General features: G+C 42.8%; 1 protein-coding gene across 5 annotated transcripts in view; it reads left to right on the forward strand.

Moving 5' to 3' along the window:
* The first annotated feature begins 6,264 nt into the window (after nt 1-6,264).
* CHI3L2 (chitinase 3 like 2) overlaps nt 6,265-21,791 on the forward strand; it is a 271,894-nt gene continuing 256,367 nt past the window's right edge. For 2 of the 5 annotated variants that reach the window (XM_055402667.2, XM_088835569.1), the window contains exons 1-9: nt 6,282-6,375; nt 8,542-8,571; nt 9,073-9,274; nt 9,567-9,623; nt 14,962-15,112; nt 15,637-15,761; nt 16,486-16,615; nt 17,882-18,064; nt 20,836-20,952. In XM_055402667.2, the coding sequence (XP_055258642.1) occupies nt 6,306-6,375; nt 8,542-8,571; nt 9,073-9,274; nt 9,567-9,623; nt 14,962-15,112; nt 15,637-15,761; nt 16,486-16,615; nt 17,882-18,064; nt 20,836-20,952 (1,065 nt within the window). In that variant the 5' untranslated portion in view covers nt 6,282-6,305. Of the gene's footprint in view, nt 6,376-7,146; nt 7,307-8,541; nt 8,572-9,072; nt 9,275-9,566; nt 9,624-14,961; nt 15,113-15,636; nt 15,762-16,485; nt 16,616-17,881; nt 18,065-20,835; nt 20,953-21,791 lie in introns of all 5 variants that reach the window. The other 3 variants (XM_055402668.2, XM_088835570.1, XM_055402669.2) reach the window with 3 other exon arrangements.

A 21,791-nucleotide genomic window follows, 5' to 3' on the forward strand; every position in this document is an offset into this window, starting at 1 on the left:
AATTCTTTCTGCATTAAGACATAAAAGACTGTGGTACTGGAGCTCTTTGGAGCCCCCGAAATGACACCAAAACAGTTTCAATCTTATCACCTATTCTAGTTTACTTGACTAATTATAAGCCACTGAAAAGATCCTAGGAAATCTTTGTCTACTGAAACTACTGAAATCTAATTCTGATTTTTATAGTAAGTCCCCTACTTTTCCAAGTTCTAACTAAACAAATGTGATTGTCTTAGGATAAACTTAATTTTTAGCTTTTCCCAGGCTACCTAACTCTGACTGTAGCTAGTTCATCACTGGTCCAATGACAACTATTTGGGAACCATTGATCTAGTCTAGTTTCAAAAAGTACAAAGCTCTATATTCACCCAAAACACAAACACATTGGTTTTCTATATAAATCCTCAGATCGCCATCCTGCTTTCTCCTAAACAATAGATGAACAAACAAACAAAAATGTTTTCCAAAGTCTCATTTTAATTTTCAAGGAGAATGAACACTTTTGTGTACATAATGTTAATATTATGCACAATATTAATATTTTTCTTTGCTCTATTTTGTAAAACTCACTGAAGAAACTAGAAGAAAGTTAAGGCTTTCCACACCATTTTCTCTTAGTGGAGGGAGATGATTGATTTTTCACATTGATCCAGGTTCTGCTGGCTTCTGGGGCCATGGAGAATCAGAATAGGTAGGAATGAATTCCAGAATTAAAACTGTTGCTTTTGGTGTACATGTCCCTCCTCTACAACATGGACTGATGAATGTCAGCTTTTTAATATTCTATGATTTGATATCCACACAAAATGACTCCATTTAATATTTTATTTTATTATCTTGGGGCTATATTTCACATCTAACTCATTTGGAGGGTTCCTTTAGATATGCACTCATGTAAAAGAAAATGTTCTCAAGAAATGTACATGGCATAATATACTGTTATATATTTTAAAAAGCAGAAATAAAGTGTAATGAGATATGCTACATGTTAAAATGCACAGATTCATCAATGAACAGAATATAGGGGCAAAGAATAAAGAAACTTACCTAGTCAGTTTGACACCTGAAAGTGGCATTTCAAATCAATGAAGAAAAAAAGAATTTTTAATAAATAATGTTGAAGCATGTAGCTAACTTTCTGGGGGAAGAAAGCTGGATCTACATGCATTAAAAAAAAATTAACTCCACATAGATCAAAAACATAAAAAGTAAATCTCAGAATGTTAGAAGAAAACATAAGTAACTTTAAAAAATATAATCTTGTGTTAAAAAAAAGCCTGTTTGCTTAAGCAAGATACCAAAGCCAGAACTCACTAAAAAAAAAAAAAAAAAAAAAATTAGTTTTAATTACATAAAAATCAAAAATACTATGTGCAAAAGCACCAGAAACAAAAAACTGAGAAAATAAGTTTACAACATATTTGACCAAGTTGTAATACACTTTATATGTAAGTCAGGGTTAATTTATTCATTGCATAGAGTTCTTTCAAATAAAAAAGTATCCAATAGAAAAGTGGACAAAAAATTTGCAAGCAGCGCTCTGATAATGAAATGCAAATGATTGCTAATATAAACTGTAACACTCATCAAAAGAATGCAAATTAAAACAATGAGGTAACATTGTCAACTATGAAATTGGCAGAGATAACAAGCTGAGAGATAAGCAAACTCTTTGGAAGGCAGTTTTACAATAGTTCTCAAAGTTTAAAAATTCAAATACCCTTTGACCTATCAATTCTACTGCTAAGGATTTCTCCTATAGATAGACTCCTGCACATATAAAGATCAGATATTTTCAAGGATGCTCATTTTAGCTTTATATTGAATAAAAAAATATCTAGAGATAAGTTAAATGTTTATCAATAGGAAATGGGTAAGTAAAGGAATGCAATGAAGTTGATAAAAAAAAGACCGAGTTACACAGGGGTTGATTTGGAAGGGTATCTAAGTGTAATGTTGTGATTGTTCAGTTGCTCAGTTGTGTCTGACTCTGTGACATGAACTGCAGCACGCCAGTCTTCCCTGTCCATCACCAATTCCAGGAACTTGCTCAAACTCGTGTCCATCAAGTCAATGATGCCATCCAACCCTCTCATCCTCTGTCGTCCCCTTCTCCTCCTGCCTTCAGTGTTTCCCATCATCAGGGTCTTTTCCAATGAGTGAGCTATTCACATCGGCTTCCCTGGTGGCTCAGAGGTTAAAGCGTCTGCCTCCAATGCGGGAGATCCGGGTTTGATCCCTGGGTCGGGAAGATCCCCTGGAGAAGGAAATGGTAACCCACTCCAGTATTCTTGCCTGGAGAATCCCATGGACGGAGAAGCCTGGTAGGCTACAGTCCACGGGGTCGCAAAGAGTTGGACACGACTGACCGACGGAACGGAACGGCCAAAGTATTGGAGCTTCAGCTTCAGCATCAGTCCTTCCAAAGAACATTCAGGGTTGGTTTCCTTTAAGGTTGACTGGTTTGATCTCCTTACAGTCCAAGGGACTCTCAAGAGTCTTCTCCAACACCACAGTTCAAAAGCATCAATTCTTCGGCACTCGACCTTCTTTATGGACAACTCTCACATCCATACATGACTACTGAAAAAACCATAGCTTTGACTAGATGGACTTTTGTCACAAAGTAATGTCTCTGCTTTTTAATATGCTGTCTAGGTTGGTCATAGTTTTTCTTCCAAGAAGCAAGCATCTTTTAATTTCATGGCTCTAGTCATCATTTGCAGTGATTTTGGAGTCTAAGAAAATGAAGTCTCTCACTGTTTCCATTTTCCCCCCATCTATTTGCCAAAAATGATGGGTCAGATGCCATAATCTTAGTTTTTTGAATGTTGAGTTTTAAGCCAGCTTTTTCACTTTCCTCTTTCACCTTTATCAAGAGGCTCTTTTGTTCCTCTTCACTTTCTGCCATAAGTGTGGTGTCATCTGCATATCTGAAGATATTGATATTTCTCCTGGCAATCTTGATTTCAGCTTGTGCTTCATCCAGCCCTGCATTTTGCATGATATACACTGCATATAGGTTAAATAAGCAGGGTGACAATATATAGCCTTGATATACTCTTTTCCCAATTTTGAACTAGCCCACTTTCCCATGTCCAGTTCTAACTATTGCTTCTTGAGCTGCATACAGGTTTTTCAGGAGGCATATAAGGTGGTCTGATATTCCCATCTCTTTAAGAATTTTCCACAGTTTGTTGTGATCCACACAGTCAAAGGCTTTGGCATAGTCAATGAAGCAGAAATAAATACTTTGCTGGAATTCTTTAGCTTTATCTATGATTCAGTGGATGCTGACAATTTGATCTCTGGTTCCTCTGCCTTTTCTAAATCCAGCTCGTACATCTGGAAGTTCTTGCTTAATGTATTGTTGAAGTCTTTATTGGAGGATTTTGAGCATTACCTTGCTAAAATGTGAAATAACTGCAATTGTGTAGTAGTTTGAACATTCTTTGGCATTGCCTTTCTTTGGAATTGGAAAAAAACTGATCTTTTCCTGTCCTGTGGCCACTGCTGTTTTCCAAATTTGCTGGCATGTTGAGTGCAGCACTTTGACAGCCTCATCTTTTAGGATTTGAAATAGCTCAGCTGGAATTCCATCACCTCCACTAGCTTTGTTCATAGTGATGCTTCCTAAGGTCCACTTGACTTCACATTCCAGGATGTCTGCTTCTAGGTGAGTGATCACACCATTGTGGTTATTCGGGTCATTAAGACTTTTTTTGTATAGTTCTGTGTATTCTTGCCACCTTTTCTTAATATCTTCTGCTTCTGTTAGGTCTATACCGTTTCTGTCCATTTTTGCATGAAATGTTCCCTTAGTATCTTTAGTTTTCTTGAAGAGATCTCTGGTCTTTCCCATTCTATTGTTTTCCTCTATTTCTTTGCATTGTTCACTTAGGAAGATAAGAAATTATCTCTCCTTGCTTTATCTAAATGTATTAAGTGGGAAAAAAAGTAAAGAAAATGAGTATTTTATGCTTCTATTTAGATATAACTCTAGATTTCTTGGCTCAGTGATAAAAAAAAAAAAAAATCTGCTGCAAATTCAGAAGATGCTGGAGAGGTGAGTTCAAGGATCTCTCAGTCATGAAGATTCCCCTGGAGGAGTAAATAGCAACCTACTCCAATATTCTTGCCTGGGAAATCCCAGGAAGACAGGCGCCTGCCGAGCTACAGTCTGTGTGGTCTCAAAGAGTCAGACACGACTGAGCACTGCACCCACACACTAGATTTCTTAAGATGTGAACCAGTGTGACTGATGCATTGAACTAGCAGGACTTACTAGAATCATCAAAGCAACTTTACTTTTTGTTCTGGTCCCTTTAAGCTTACTTCTCAGTGGGGATGGTTCTGCCCTCTTCCTGGATTTTTCTCCTGACTTGTAGGTAAGAAAAGTTCTATAGTCACTAAGTTCCAAATCCAGTTCAGCTTACTAGCCAGTCCCAGATGGTAATGTCACCTCAAAAATGATGCATAACCTGACAGTTGCGGGTTAAGTTCTTTTTGAGGGAAAATGAGGACTGCAGCTTGGGAGACAGAACCTCAGATAGCTCTGAGGGACTGCTCCAAAGATTTAGTGGGGGAAGGTCAATATATATGATTCTAGTGAAGGGGGAGTTCAATGCAATCAAGTGCTTCATTTATAAAAGGTTTTCTGCTAGTCATGAGGAGCTGATATCACCATAAGGAATTTAGTGCTTTTCTAGATATGAGGAGATGCAAGGATTGGGATCACGAAATCAGTTCCTGAAAATAACTATCAAAACACCTGTTCTACCAGTTTCCCTGGAGCACAGAGTGCCTCGTTCTCCACCCTGAGCTTCCTTGGGGCGTGCTGAAGGTCAACAGTTGCAGCAGCAGTCTCCACAGAGGCAGATGGCAAACACCCTTGCTGTTGTTCAGTCACTGGCAAATGCCCTTGGCAAGCACCAATTTGTAACTGACAATAACTAAGACTCCAAGCTTGATTGAATGTTGAATTTGATCCTATTCCCCAGCCCAGCCTGCTATGGGATGCTGCTTAAACTCACCTTCCTTTTCTCTTTTCTTGGTCTACTCTTCTGCCCTGTCTTTTTCCAACTTGCTATTATGATTTCTAAACCAGCATTCGTCAGAGGTAGGGGAGGGAGAGGAGTGGCAAGAGGAATAGGATAGTTATCACTTAACTAGAGTGGGCTTAAGAGGGCATCATGCCTCCAAGACCTAGCAGATGTTTGAAGCTGACATTTATCCCTCCTGAGAGTTGGACATGACTGAGCTATTGAATTGAACTCAGAGAATTTGTGCATTTTCCTCCAGGAGCTGCTTCCCATCTGCCCCAGCTTTTCAGGTATGTCCCTCCAAACAGCAGACTTTCTCTGTGGGGCTCCTGTTGCTCTTCCTTGGGCAGGATTTTAAATGGATCTAGCCCATTTTTCTTTTCCATGTGACCCACATCTGGTATGTGAAAAACAGCAGGCTCAAGCCTGGAGAGCAGCCTCCTGGGACTAATACACAATGAGAGAACAGGGATAGGATAAGTGAGAGATGCAGACACATGCATAGAGAAAAACCAGGAGATGGGAGAGGAAGGCACGGAGCAGATGGCATAGGGTCTTGAGAGTCTGCACCTTAGAATCTGGGGTACCATCCAATTCTAACAAGTTAAGGGAGCCTCCTCCATAAATACTTGTTGAGGTTTTTGTTTGCCTTGTTTCACTTAATTCTTGTACTCAAGAACTGCACAGTCAAGTTGGGGAGATAGACATGTACACAGTGCATTACAGTTCAGTATGTAGACATGAGAAGAAATACATTGCACTGTGAGCAGAGGAGGCAGCTTCCCGGGGCTCAGGGAGGAGCAAGAAGGGCTCCACAGAGAAGGCATCACTGGGTGGTATCAAGTGAGGAAGAGCTGCTAGGGTAGAACCAAGTGGGACGATGACCAAGTGTTAAGTGGGCCACTGGCGATGTGAGTATGGAGGGAGGTGAGGGAAAGAAGAAGGAGACAGATCCTGGATGAAGGGGTAGCAAGATTTGGGAGTCAGAAAGCAGTACAAGGAGGCAAAACAAAGTACCATCTCCTTCCCTTCCCAGGGACCACATACCTTCAGGGTGAGACTGGAGGTAAAGGACCTTTCAGAGGTTGTCCCCACTGCAGCATTGTTTTGGACAATTGGCATTGCTCAAACCTGAGTCTCATTGCCAGGAAGTTTCACAAGGCAGATTTGCCAGGGGAAGTCCCTGGAATCTCCTGAACTTCTTCTTGCTTCCTTCCCATAAGAGAGGCTCTCAAAAACTCACAGGTATAAAAGACCCAGAGTATGGGCATCCCAGAGAACCTGACCAGGGATATGCGAGTGATCGCCATGGATCAGAAGTCTTTCTGGGAAGGTGAGCTCTGGGCTGATAATTCAACAGGAGGTTAATGAGGAGAGAAGGTATAACCTAGATAACTTAGACCAATAGAAGTGGTTGTCTTCTTCTTCCGGGATTCCAGTCTCTCTGTTCACCTCCTTTATCAATACCTATTGAGCCAAGGCAACTGCATCAGGGGCCATTTGATCTTTCCCAGATGGGCAAGGGAGCAGCAGTGGCCAAAGTCCTTCAGCCCATCAGGGGTTGCTTTCAGTCTGTATGCATTTGCACAGAGGTGCCTCTTGTCCAGATGGTGATGTAAGAGCACTGTCTTGGGAGTCCTAGGATTCATGGACTATACTTTCTGCACATTTTAAAACTTTGGAGACCGCATATTTCTTGTCTGCAGAATTATTCATTGGTAGATGCTTTCTAAAACAGTCTTTCAGTTCTAAAGTTCTGATCCAAAACTCTGACTTTCATGGTTGCTGGGAAATTGGATAAAGGTGGGAATGAGACTAAATACATAGGGCTATGGGTGAAGAAGAGAAGTGTGCCGGGAGGAGACAGAGTGTGCCTTATGGAGGAAAAGGAGCCGTTTCATCATGCCCTTACCACTTCCTGCTTGTCTATGCTCTTGAGCCATGCCTACCCACTTGGAAATGGCAAGAGCATTTTGAGTTTCTTGTTGAGGTTCTCAACCTTGAGTCCTTGGGGGAGCAGCCTACAGGGTGCCTGCATTTTGAAAACGGCCTGGAGGCCAACCTGACAGCAGATGAGGCGATGAGCTTTCTCCTACCTGCTTAGTGGGTGTGCGGAGGACCAGATCCCTGCCTGCTCTGCCTAAAAGTGACGTGAATCAGCAGGACAGAACCCTAGAGTTCACTTTCCCAGCCCCAAGCTCTGTGAGGACGGCACCCACTTCAGCAGCTGTCACCCAGAGTTTCATCTCATTTTTGTTTTCAAGGTTGGTTTATTTATTTTTGGCTGTGCTAGGTCTTCGTTGTTGTGGGTGGGCTTTCTCTAGTTGCGGTAACCAGGGGTTACTCTGTAGTTGAGGTGCACAGGCTTCTCAGAGTGGTGGTTCCTCCTGCTGCAGAGCAGAGGCTTTAGCGTGCGGACTCAGTGGTTGTGGCCCATGGGCTTTGTTGCTCAGTGGCATGTGGGATCTTCCCAGACCAGTGATTGAACCCTTGTCCCCTTCATTGGCAGGTGGTTTCTTAACCACTGGACCACCAGGGAAGCCCTGTCTATGAATTTTTTATGTTCTTTAAGACCTACCCCTAAACTATAATATGCCAAGCAGCATTTGGCATATTATATGCCAAATGTCATATGTCACTGCCAAATATGTCTTCTATTGCTGTACCTGCCACCATTCATTTCATTTTTAACTGCCTTTTCCTCCATTTTCAAGCCCTTCAAATGTCCTACTGTAGGTAATTCTAGACAATGTCCCCAGGGAAGGGGTCAGAGTTCAAGGACTCTTGCCTTTTGGATGAGGTTTCCAGGACCAGAGTCCTGCCCTTTCCTTTCTTTTGGCAGAATAAATGAAGGCTGTGATGGTCTTACCAGTCCTTACAGGGGAGGTGTCCTGTGGAGAAGAGGCTGGACAGGACCTTAAACAGGAAGGCTTAGAACCCTACCAGAGCCAGCTCACACTCCTCAATTCACCATAAGAGTTAGCTGTCTGTACACAGGGTGACTATTCATCTCAGTTCACCCAGGAGATTTCTGGTCCACACTGTTGCCCACAGGGAAATGATTAATAATGCTCCTTTTCACTCTCCAAAGAGTCCGAATGGACAATAAAGTATTTGGTCACCTTAATTATATTCAGTTCCAGACTAGGCTGTGAGCCCCTTGAGTACAGGGACAACATTGACTTCATCCTTGTTTCTCCAGTATCCAGGGCAACACTTGGCACAAAGCAGGGGGTTTGATAAATTTTTGTTGGATGGATGAATGAGCGAATGAGTTCCCAGCTTGGAAAATATTTCTCTGTAGGGCTGTAGACTCTGCAAGACACCCAAGGGCTGGTCACCTCAAAGCCTATAGAGGGACCTCAGCAGCTGTGGTTGGATCGCTCAGGGGAAGCACAACTTTATGTTTCACGTAGGCACACCCACACACTCACTACCACAGTCTGAGGTGAGAACCATGTTGGGCTCAACAAATTTCCTTCCTGTCCACCTGGTACAGGTTTACTGGTCTTGCTGCTTCTTCAGGAAGGTAAGTAATCTGTGAGTTACTACTTCCTGGGTCCCCTGGGCTGTGTCCTTTCTGATGTTGGGTTTATGTCTCTTCTTACGACTCTCCCAGGTTCTGACGTTAACATATTGATGACGCCGAGCTTTTGTTCTGTGTATCTCTTTGTGCATCCATGGCTCTGCTTCTGTCCTTTGAGCCTCTCTCTGTCTCTCGCTGACGTCAATATTGTGTATCATCTCTATCCACTTATATCACTGTGTCATCCCTCTATCCATCCACACTAAATCTCAGTGCTCTGGGAATGTTTGCCACGTGGATGATATATAGGTCTCTCAATGTGTCTCTTAACTGGAGTCTGGATGCTCAAGAGACTCCAGCACAGAGGGCCCAGGCTGAATGACCCTCAGAGGCTCTGACTGAGTAAGTAAAGGAGGCAATGGCTTTGGGGAAGACACTTGTGTCAGTCTGGGCTCTGAAGTCATCACACTGGGTTCCCCGTTGTCCCTCTTCCCTCTTCTCCAGGATCTGCCTACAAACTGATTTGCTACTTTACCAACTGGTCACAAGACAGGCAGGAACCAGGGAAGTTCACCCTTGAGAGCACTGACCCCTTCCTATGTTCTCACCTCATTTACTCATTCGCCAGCATCAGTAACAACAAGGTCATCATCAAGGACGAGAATGAGGCGAAGCTTTACCAGACCATCAACAGTCTCAAAGCCAAGTCAGTAGGAGAGGAGTGGGGAGCACCCAGGGTGGGTTTTGGGGGAGAGAAGATAGCCCTAAACTGGGCCTAGGCCTTCTGTCTCCACTCACTCACTTGTGCATTTCCTCATGTGTATTTCCCTGGGTATAACCCTGATCCTTCCTATTCTTCTTCCCTCCACCTCATCCTTCTACTAACCTTAGCTGCTAAGCAGCCAGGGCCCATTTATCCATATTCTAGTCCTAACTCTGTAGGCAAAGTTTTCCCTGGCAGCCAGCAAAGAAATAATCAGCTTATTCTTCTATTCCAGGAATCCCAAACTGAAAATTCTCTTGTCCATTGGAGGGTATCTATTTGGTTCCAAAGGGTAAGATCACAGTCTCTTTAGCTTGTGTTCGTTCTGCCATGTAATTTCTTCTCTGTTTTCCTTTCTTGGGGGGTGATGTCCTGGGTCTGTGTTGCTACGCACAGGCTTTCTCTGACTGTGGTGAGCGGGGGCTGCTCTTTGTTGCAGTGCTTGGGCTTCTCACTGTGGGGCTTCTCTTTTTGTGGAGCACAGGCTAGAGCACACAGGCTTCAGAAGTTGCAGCGTGTGGACTCAGTAGTCATGCATGGGCTTCGTTGCCCCATGATATGTGGCATCTTAGTTCCTTAGACCAAGGATCGAACCAGCATCCCTTGCCTTGGCAGGCAGATTCTTAACCACTGGAGCACCAGGAAAGTCATGGTACGGGTAATTTCTAATTGTCACTGATTTTCCTACTCTTGAAAAGAGACATTGAATTGGGCTTTAGAAAGATCCTTCCTTGGCTTAGATGGCAAGACTGATCTGAATTTTGTCACAAGTTGAGGCATAGCCCTATGTTTTCTGACATCTTGGAAGGAACTCTGCTTAAGAAACTGAGCTGGGAGTGGTGTTCAGTAAACTCAATTATTTACATGAAGATTTTTCACTTGATGGACTATGGGGAGACAGCTTTAGTTGGGAAATTTAATTTTTTAAGGGTTTAAGGGATTTGAGGGCTTGACTTTCACCTTGAGTGGGGGTCAGGTGAATGCTTTCCTAAAACCAAGTCCTTGACCAGCAGCAGTCAGGGCACCATAGTTTCCTGGGCCATGGTTGTATAGCTGGATGGCCTGAAAGTGCAGAGCATAGGGACAATTCAGTAGGTCTTGCTTAAAGCAGAATAGCTATTAATTTGAAACATATATTACAAATTATAATTCTGTTAGGTAGGTAGAATAAGGAAAAGGAGTCCACAATGGCGGTGGCCAAAAGACAAGGAAGGGAAAAGCCCTCAAAAATAAAACAAAGGAAGTTCCGAGGACCGGAGTGAAGAATGCAGGTAGAACAGCACTCCTGACTAAGCCCAATTTTCATAGGGCAGGCCCAGGGGGAAGAAAACATATAAAAGGAGGAGCCAAGTGCTTGTTCTCTTTCTCTCTCTCTCTCCCTCTCCCGCGTGCGTACGCTCTTTCTCTCTTTCTCTCTCCCGCGTGCTGGGTCGCTCTTCTCTTCGCGTCTTCAGACCAACGTGCCCTCACGCCTTGAAGATGGATTTTCCTGCTATCTTCTAAATAAAATAGAGCTGTAACACTGAGATGTAACTCTGATTTGTCTAAGAGCTATAGCATGGTCCATTCGAGACCTGAGAGCTATAACACGGTCTGTCCAAGACCCGAGAGCTGTGACAAGCCGAGGAGGCTTTAATATCTGTCACCCCAAATCTTTGTTGTGATGAGACAAAGAACTGAGGAACATACACATGAGTGACAATTCTATTCACAGGAAAATGATACTCCATTTGTATCAAGAGCTAAATAAACACAAATCTGTAAAGAAGAAAGGCATCTTTTTGCAATCTTCAAATACAGTTAATCTAACTTTGAATTTCTTCCGCTTTAATTTTTTTTTTAAGTGCCAGCATTTTAAGAAAGCTGAGAGATCTTAATCTTAGCCAGCAGAGGTTTTCAGCTTTCACAAGAAATCTGATAAGACATCTTTTTTGTGCAGCTGGTCAGTTCTCTGTAGCTGGAGTAAGCAGGGGAAAGAAGTAACATTAGAAGACCTATGTAGATGAGTTACCTAGGGGAAGTTAACATACCTCTCTGAGCTCAGTTTACCCATCTGTAAAATGTACATCACAACATCTATTTCATAAGGTGTGGGCAAAGATTTTGAATGAAGTAACATATATCATGTGCCTGCTTTCAGTTCAGTTCAGTTCAGTCGCTCAGTCGTGTCTGACTCTTTGCGACCCCATGAACCACAGCTCGACAGGTCTCCCTGTCCATCACCAACTCCTGGAGTTCACTCAAACTCATGTCCATCGAGTCGCTGATGCCATCCAGCCATCTCATTCTCTGTCGTCCCTGTCTCCTCCTACCCCCAATCCCTCCTAGCAGCAGACTCTTTTCCAGTGAGTCAACTCGACGCATGAGGTGGCCAAAGTATTGCAGTTTCAGCTTTAGCATCAGTCCTTCCAATGAACACCCAGGATTGATCTCCTTTAGAATGGACTGGTTGGATCTCCTTGCAGTCCAAGGGACTCTCAAGAGTCTTCTCCAACACCACAGTTCAAAAGCATCAATTTTTCGGCGATCAGCTTTCTTCACAGTCCAACTCTCACATCCATACATGACCATGGGAAAAACCATAGCCTTGACTAGACGGACCTTGGTTGACAAAGCAATGTCTCTGCTTTTTAATATGCTATCTAGGCTGGTCATAACTTCCCTTCCAAGGAGTAAGTGTCTTTTAATTTCATGGCTGCAATCAGCATCCATAGTGATTTTGGAGCCCCAAAAAATAAAGTCTGACACTGTTTCCACTGTTTCCCCATCTATTTCCCATGAAGTGCCTGCTTAATTATCATTCAATTAACTAATGACAACTTTTCCTTCCTTTCTCTTCTTCTTTTATCCTGAATACATTCACTTATGAAATAATAGGATTGACCTAATTAATTTGTAAAGTCTTTACCAATTCAAAACTTATAAAATATTTAGCAACACAATTTCTACACACAGACAGAAAAAAGATCAACCTATCTAATTTATTTTGTTCTACATTAACTTCATTATAATCTCCTGTCAGGTTTTAATGGGTTTTCATGGTAACTATCCTTCTGATTCCCAAATTCTCTCTCATTCATAATACTTGCTTATCCTTGATTCAATTAAAAATATCTTCATTTATTCATTATTACACGCATGCATTCATTTTTTAATAAGTAATTTGTTAAGTACTTCTTGTATATTAGTTTAATTGTTGAAACTAGGACTCTGGAGATTAAAAAATTTGGTTTGGATTTCTCTTTAGCTATATGTAAGCTGTGTGCAAGTTGTTTGACTTTAGGCAATGTCTTCTCTTTTTTTTAAGGCAATTTTATAATGTAACTATACCTCATTTTCTAAAAAAAATTTCACAGTGAAGAAAATATCAGAATCAATTTAAGGATGAAGTTTTGAGGGCAGGCAATACAAACTGTTTAGGCAGTGCTGATGTGCAATTAGGGCCCAGTGGCTGCAATAATTATTGTTATTCATTAACTTTGCCACTATTATTAGATAAATGTCAGTCTTTGTGCCAGGTGCCATGCAACAGTGCTTAAAAATGTGTACCACACAGACTTGCTTCTCTGTTGAATGGTTGTCTTTCCTAAAACTGGAGGCTTCTGCCCAGAGCATCAGAGCATCTCTGATCAGAGCATCAGATGCAACTGCTCTCTAAAAAGGGTATCCCATGCTTTTCTTCTAAGCACTGTGAACACTTTTGAAATACAAGAGAAAAGTTACAAACCTACTTCTACATTTGTTTTCAGCTAATAGGCCTGGTTTTGCTATTTCCTCCACTGTGCTTCTGAGATATATACAGGAACAAAATCCTCATTTAAAAAAAAAATTTATGGGAGTATAGTTACAATATTATATTAGTTTCATGCATATAACATAGTGAGTCAATATTTTTACAGGTTATACTCCATTTAAATAATGGCTACATTTTCTTGTACTGTATAATAATATGTTTATTTATTTTATACATAGTAGTTTGTGTCTCTTAATCCCGTACCTTTATCTAACCTCTCTACCATTCCCTTTCCCCACTGGTAACCACTCTTTTGTTCTCTACACCTGTGAGTCTCTTTCTCTTTTGTTGCATACATTTGTTTGCTTCATTTTTTAGATCCCATGCATAAGCTATAACACAGAGGCAAATCCTCAATTTAATATTGATTGAAGCAAATGAATTCAAGACTCTGAATCTGTCTGGGATGGGAGGTATTGTGAGAGGTGGGGGTGATACAAGTCAAAGGATACATCCTCTGGAAAATACTTATATCTTGTCCACAGATTTGGATTTTAAATCTTGTTCTGGAGCACAGGCCCACTGCATGAGCAGCTCAGAGTTCACTTCCTGACTTAAGAATTCTAGTTCAGATGAAAGCCCTTGAGGGTTGCTGCGGCTCAGGGTCCTCCTGGTTTTTCATGAGAAGGGACTGCGAAGACCTGTGTTGCTTATTCAGGACTGGGTTGCTTGTGTGGGGAAAGAGAAGGTCCTATGAAGTCCAGCTCTCTTTTTAGGAAGCTTTCAAAAATGTGGTCACTTTGAGGTGGATGAGGCAGGATCAGTGTCTTCAGTTCCATTTTAAAGATGGGCCAGACTGAACCCAGAGAGCTAGTTGGTGACAAAGAGGTCACTAGAAAGGACTCTGACCTGGGACTCAAATCCAGATCTCTTGACCCTCAGCCCATCACATTGCAAATTGCTTTTTTAAGGGTTTAAAATGTTAAAGAAAGTCAGAGGTGGATAGAAATTAAAGAGGGAAAAACAGATTTTATTCAGGAAGTATTGTAATAGGGGAAAGGAGACCTCAGGATAGTACTGGACTCAATGCTGGATGCAGCAGAGGCAAAAGTGGATTTATAGCCAAGAAGCAGGTTGTGGGTGGGGTCAGTGGATGGAAAATTACTAAGAGGAAACATTAGGGCTAAGGAGATTCTTGCTAAACTGACTCAACAGAACTCTTGCTGAAGGCAGGCCAGGATGATAAGATATCACCTGGGGGAAGGTAGGGGATGAGGATAATACTGAGGGTGATCTGATACCAAGGATGGGGGATTCTCATTAAGTTGATTTAGGATTCTGCAAAGATAGGGACAGAAGCCCAAGGTCAAGGCCAAGTTGAGAAGAGAATTCAGAGGACTCAGACTACAGTTTGGGCTTCCCCAGAGGCTGTGGTCAAGAATCCACCTGCCAATTCAGGAGATACGGGTTTGATCCCTAGGTTAGAAAGATTCCCTGGAGAAGGAAATGGCAACCCACCCCAGTATTCTTGCCTGGGAAATCCTATGGACAGAGGATCCTGGTGGGCTATAGTCCATGGAGTTGCAAAGAGTCGGACACAACTTAGCAACCAAATGACTAAAGTTTGGTCAGGGAGAGTCTCTGCCATAGGCAGCTCCATTATCCTGCAGAAAGGGCTGCAGAGAACCCAGTCTTCCTCTACCCGAGTCCATTGATTTTCTGGCCCAGCAATCCTTTCTCTCCCCATTTGTTCCAAAAGAGGCAAGAGTTGGGATAGAAAAATAATGAGAAAATATTGGGGAAAGGAAGACTATATCAGGATTTCTGTGAAGAAATTAATGTGTTGTGTTATGTCTACTTCTTCTTTCCAAGAAACACCTGTCTTGCCTCTACCCAGGTTCCATCCCATGGTTGAATCTTCTTCATCAGTCTTGGAATTTGTCAAATCTGTAATCCTATTTCTGAGGAATCATAACTTTGATGGACTGGACATAAGTTGGATCTACCCAAGTGTAAAAGACAACACTCATTTCACTGTGCTGATTCATGTAAGGCAAACTCCTTGTTACCCTTATGTGAAACCCATGGCCACATCAGGAGAAAAAAAGGAAGAGACTGGCTCTCGTTGGAAGATATTCCCTTCCTTCCAGAAGCTCAAACTCATGAAGGAAAAGTCCTTGGACCTAGTTTAGTGCAAGGACAACATCAAAGAACAGAGCCTTCTTATATACAACACCGAAACGAAGCAACATCCATGTAAAAGAGTATAGGGCCATAGACTCTCCTGAGCACCGGAATAGTCTCATAAAGTTCTATCACATAGATCAGAGAATCTACTAGGAGGAAACCCAGATAGTTCTTCTTGAGTACAGTGAGACTGGTGGTCCTCCTGCGTAATGTGGACATTCCTGAGCTTGAGGCAGGAGGCATCCCCATGTGGGAATGGGGAGAAAAGTTTTGATCTCTCCATCTAATGATAATTTCCATCTAGGAATTTCAAATCAGGTAAGAATCTTAGGTCTGTGCTCTGGGAGGGAGAACTGACTTCTCGTGGGCTTTTTGTTTTTCACAGAAGTTAGCAGAAGCTTTTCATCAGGACTTTGTAAAATCCACCAAAGAAAGGCTTCTGTTGACTGCAGGAGTTTCTGCAGGGAGGCAGATGATTGACAACAGCTATCAGATCAAGGAATTGGCAAAGTAAGTGCACTGGATCACCCCCTCCATCTCTCTGCCGCCAGCCTGGCCCATGCAAGTGATGCGTGTCAATACATCTGAAGGATGAAGGGAGAAGGGAAAGCGTGAAGTCACTATCCTAACCACATCATCCAGCCAGGAACTTATCCTTTATGGCTAATTTCAATCCTTCTAACAGCATTCAAAACTCTACATGAATATGTGTACAGTTGACCCTGGGACAAAGGGAGGGCTAATCCATGTGTAATTTACAGCCAGCCCTTTGTATCCATGGTTCCTCCTCATCTGTGGATTCAGCCAACTCCAAACCATGTGGTTCCATAGTATTTACTGTTTTGTAGTGTAAAAGTGCAATGGCAAGCCACTCCAGTACTATTGCCTAGAAAATCCCATGGATGGAGCAGCCTGGTAGGCTGCAGTCCGTGGGGTCGCTAAGGGTCGGACATGACTGAGCAACTTCACTTTCACTTTTCACTTTCACACATTGGAGAAGGAGATGGCAACTCACTCCAGTGTTCTTGCCTGGAGAATCCCAGGGACGGGGGAGCCTGGTGGGCTTCCGTCTATGGGGTCACACAGAGTCGGACATGACTGAAGTGACTTAGCAGCAGCAGCAGCAGTGTAAAAGTGAACTGTGCAGCTCAAATGTGCAGTGTTCAAGGGTCGACTGTAGTTGCTTCTACCTCTGCTCATCACAGAATCTCTTCTTTTGCTTTTGGCAATCTAGAGACCTGGATTTCATCAACCTCCTGTCTTTTGACTTCCATGGCTCTTGGGAAAAGCCCCTTGTCACTGGCCACAACAGCCCCCTGAGAAAGGGACAGCTGGACAGAGGGACAAGCTCCTACTACAATGTGGTGAGTCTTAGGGAGAAAGAGTGGTGGGTACGCTGGCTGTGGGGGGAGCTGAGGACAGTGCAGGTCATCTAGAGTTAATTCTTTCTCGAACTGAGGAGGAGATGCATTGCCCATGAGGGAGTCAGATTACTCTGGAAGCTGGTGAGAACAGGGAAAATGCTTGCACCAGGCACAGTAAAATGTCACCTAGAAAATGTCAGAGGGCTTTGTAACTGAAATATCCTAAACTTTTCTCTGACTCAAGGTATCAGTCACCCCAGTCTTCTCTTAATTCTCCATCCTCGATACATTTCCTGAAACCCACATGGATGTACAGAACTTAGTACTCTCCTGTACGTGCCCACATTTCCTATTTAATTTGATCTTCAAGATAATCTGAGGTTGGCTGGTCAGGAAGCATTACTTTCACTTTACAGATGATGAAATGGAAACCTGGCAAATTAATTGGCTCTTCAAGTTCTTGCTGATGTGAATATCCTGAAAAGCGATAGAAAATGGAAAATCCAAGGGAAAAAACTCATTAACAAAACAGTTTTGTTGTTGTCATGGTACATGTGGATGTATTTCTAAAATTGGGCAGAAGAAATGTCTGGGTTGTATATTTCCAAGCCTTCATATTTAAAATTACAAAACGAATCAGTCCAAAGCTGGGTATACTGATTTCTAGTCTGGGGTTTTGTAGAACACTATATGATCAAGTCACATCAAACCAAGGCGCCTTCATTCTTTCCTCTCTCTCAACAATTTTTAAGGATGATGAGACATACCCTCATCTTCTGTAACCCCTTATTCTGTTCTGGAAGCCAGTAAGGCCCAAACTAGCCTCTTGCCTTATCTTGCCTCTTGGACCTGATGTCATTGTGAGGCCTCACAGGCCAGTGTCTGATGGCCACAACCCCCATCACCTCCATCAGCAACACAACCAGTCATAGTGGAGACAAATTCCATAGGCAGTTGACTCAAGGGGAAAGATAGATGGTGACAACCTTGATTTCACGTTTTCTAGGTCACTTGCCTGATTTCTTTTCTGATCCACTGTTCAGTTTTCTTTCATGATTAGAAAAAGTTGACTTGGTCACTTAGTGCTGAAGATTATTAAGAGCACTAGAATAAACACTCTGGTTCCAATGGGATCCTCCATAGTCACTGATGTAGAGAAGGAACCATGGAGTCCCCCCTGTGAATTTGGGCTGGAGGCTCAGTAAGGCCTGACACCTTTCTTTCCCGTACATGCATGCTGTGGCTCAGTCTATCTTCTCTTTCTAGGAATATGCTGTGGGATACTGGATACACAAGGGGATGCCTGCAGAGAAGGTGGTCATGGGCATCCCCACGTATGGACGTTCCTTCACACTGGCCTCTGCAGAAACTGCCGTGGGGGCCCCTGCCTCTGGTCCTGGAGCCGCTGGCCCCATCACCAAGTCTTCAGGCTTCCTGGCTTATTATGAGGTACCTGGAGCCTCCCTGTGCCCTCAGCTGCCCCCTGTGTCTGGATAGACATTCCAGCTTCAATCTGACAATAATAGAGTAACACATCCTGAGTGCTGGGAAGGAAAGTATGGAGTGCTATTGGAACATTTAATAGGAACTATGCACCCTGACTTGGGAAGGGGTCAGGGAATGCTTCCTGGAGGAAGTGACATTAGCTGAAATCTGGAGAGGAGGTGGAACTAGTGAGGAATGGGGATAGGTGAAACAGGTATGGGAGATTGAAAAGGGAAACTGTTCCATGTTTTTGACTTGGGCAACTAAGTAGATGGTAATGCCATTCTTACTGAGTTGGGGAAGATATGAAGGAGCATAGTGGGGATTGGTCCCAATCGTGAGATCAGTTTTGGACATTCTGACTTTGAGGAGCAAGTGGGACATCCAAATGCCTGTGGGATGTATAAATAAAAGGTGACTAGTTCGGTATGTCGGAGAAGGCAATGGCAAGCCACTCCAGTACTATTGCCTAGAAAATCCCATGGATGGAGGAGCCTGGTGGGCTGCAGTCCATGGGGTCGCTACTAGTCGGACACGACTGAGCGACTTCACTTTCACTTTTCACTTTCACACATTGGAGAAGGAAATGGCAACCCACTCCAGTGTTCTTGCCTGGAGAATCCCAGGGACAGGGGAGCCTGGTGGGCTTGCGTCTATGGGGTCGCACAGAGTCGGACACGACTGAAGTAACTTAGCAGCAGCAGCAGCAGTTCGGTATGTGGGTTTGGACCACAAGAGGCCAGCTGTGCTAGAGATGTAGTTTCTAACACTATCAGCATAAAGATGGTATGTGAAGCCAAAGTGCAAGAAACAACAAAACCCAAGGACCTCTTGTACTGAAGGGTTAGGAAGAGGAAGAGGAGAACTTTAATGAAACTGACAAGATCTACAAGAAGGTAGGCAGAACCCAGAGTGCTCTGTGCCAAATAACAGTGTGAGAAGTGGGTGTTTCAAGAAGAGAGGAGCCAGAAACCAACACAATACTGTAAAGCAATTAACTTTCAATCAAAAATAAATAAATAAAAAGCAATGAGCAGTCAAATATGTCAGATTCTGTCCTGGAGTCAGTCAGACTTAACATCATAGAGATAACTATCAAAGGTGTTTGGCTGTTTAGACCATCGTTCCTTTCTGCTCCTCAATCTGGAGAAAAACATTTTTTTAATGTATAGGAAGTTCTAAGAGTCAAATAGTAATTCAACCAACAGAAACTCTTGGGTTGCTCCCATATCACAAAACTGGGTCCTGTGAGAGCTAGAAATAACTCATTCTTCATCCTTGTCTCAAAGGGCTTACTGTCCAGGTGGAAAGAATGGAGAATACAAAGGAAACTAGTTAAATAAGAGTTTTAAAACTATTATAGTTAATAACTATAATAGTTTTAAAAAACTATAGGTACTGCAAAAAGAGATACGATTAAGTGACCAATGTGGAGGGCCGCGAGTTCAGAAATGGGTGATGGGGAAGGCTCCATAGAAGAGGAGAGATGTATGCTGGATCTTGAAGGACAGGAAGGAGTTTGATCAAGTAAGGAAAAAATAACGTCCTACATTTTGGTTTTCCCTTGGAGTCCTAGTATATCCCCTCATTACTGGCATGGGCATGCTATGAACTGCTACTGAGGGTCTTGGCATCCACTGAGATACTCTAAGTGTAATGCTCAATTTTTCGTCTCACCTCACACAGGGAAATGATTGAAGAACCATCAGTTGAGTTGACAAGGGGAAAAGTGTATGAGTCACTATCAGAGTCCTCAGTGAATCACTTAATATAAGGAATAAGAGAGGTCAGAGCTCAGAATCTGCTGGAAGGATTTAAGTGCAGACCACTGGATACACACTCCCCTACTGCATGGAAAATTTAACTGATTGTTCAGTGTATCACCCCACATCATTATAACTTTGACAAATTGGTATTTCCTTATTTATTCAACTTTTCATTTATCATCCTTATTGAGACAATAGAGAAGGAAATGGCAACCCACTCCAGTATTCTTGCCTGGAGAAACCCATGGACAGAGAAGCCTGGTGGGTTATAGTCCATGGGGTCTCATCGAGGCAAATATGAGTGTAAATAATCTAAAAAGAGTAGGCAAAACAAAATGAGTTTTCTGTGTGGCTTTAAAATGCATCTTTCAATGAAGATTTATCTTTTTTAGTAGCTCTTACTTCTGCTAACGAGAAAAATAGCTGATTATAGAAGGGGAATCCCAGCACAGTCACATTGGGAGGGGGAAGGGACAGAGGGAGAGTAGTGGGGTTGTAGTGGGGATAAGCTACAAGGTGGGGAATGATGGTGAAGGGCATTGTGACATTACGTGTCTGTAAAGCACTTCATTGTTTTCAAAGTTGTCTTTTTTTCCTAACATGTATTAGTTCAGTTGATCCTAACAATATTGTAAGGGAGGTATATAAGATACAGAATTATAATTGTTTCTGTTTTGCAAATGAAGACATGGGAGGATTTACTGATCAATACTGAGGCCTGGTGTGGAATTCAAGTACTCTTTGCCCTCTAGCTGTTTGTGGTTCCTCCTGATGAGGCCTTAGCATCAACAATTTCCAAAGGTTCACCTTGAACCATCCATGCTGCATGTTGTACCTGATCATTTCTCTCAGTGATTCCTGGAGTAAAGATTCTGATATTGTCCCCAAGACCCTTACCTTCCCCTTTTATCTCAATAAATTTCAAGAAGAGATCATTAATGAACCTCTTGCTCCTCCTTTTCTTACCAGATCTGTCAGTTCCTACAAGGAGCCAGGATCACAAGGCTCCAGGATCAGCAAGTTCCCTATGCAGTCAAGGGGAACCAGTGGGTGGGCTATGATGATGTGGAGAGCGTGGAGATCAAGGTATGTCTGGGTTCTGGGAGAGCAAGAGGCTCTGGGACAGCTGCCCCAAGCAAGAGGCTCTGGGACAGCAGAACACTCCGGTGCTTGAGGAATAAGGTGTGTGATCAAATGCTTCAGTACTCTGTGTGGAAGGAGAGAAGCCTCTGTGGTGCAAAGCTAGTCATGATTCTACGTCGTACCTGTGAGCACCTATCGTACATGCAGGAGAGGTAGAAAAGATGCAAGAAAGAATTAAAAATAAGGGGAGAAGCAAGGAGTGGAGAGAAGGGAGGAGGGAGAAGAAGGGGAAAAGAGCAAAGGAGACATTGGTGCCTATACAGAATGGTCACTCACCTGGTTGTTTATCTCAGGACAGACCCTTCAGTCTTTCTCATGGATTACGAGGCTCTAGATTTCTGAGTCTACCAGTTCTTTGGAGAAGGAAATGGCAGCCCACTCCAGTATTCTTACCTGGAAAATCCCATGGATAGAGGAGCCTGGTGGGCTACAGTCTACAGGGTTGTTCTTAGACCTTGCTAAGATGTTTGCTTTCTAGGTGCAAAGCAGGACAAAGGCATCAGTGTAATTGACAACCCAATTGTAATTGAAATCTTGCTAGTGATTTCCTAGTTTCTACTCCTCATCCTAGAGGCCTAGGTTTTGGACCTGGGATGCAATTATTCCATGAGAAGTGGTTAATAGCAAATGGCTCTCTCTTCATTTTATAAGCCTTCCCAAGCAATCCTTTCCTTCAGGGAATCCATGACTCCATAGGGTGTACATCTACTGCTACATTCTAAGCTCAAGCCCTCCTGTGAACCTGACTTGGGTCTTGGGCCTTTACGGACTCCTTCTAACCT

This window comes from Moschus berezovskii, chromosome 4, assembly GCF_049115385.1.
Source record: "Moschus berezovskii isolate FMDL1 chromosome 4, NW_MosBer_1.0, whole genome shotgun sequence".
Taxonomy (NCBI): domain Eukaryota; kingdom Metazoa; phylum Chordata; class Mammalia; order Artiodactyla; family Moschidae; genus Moschus; species Moschus berezovskii.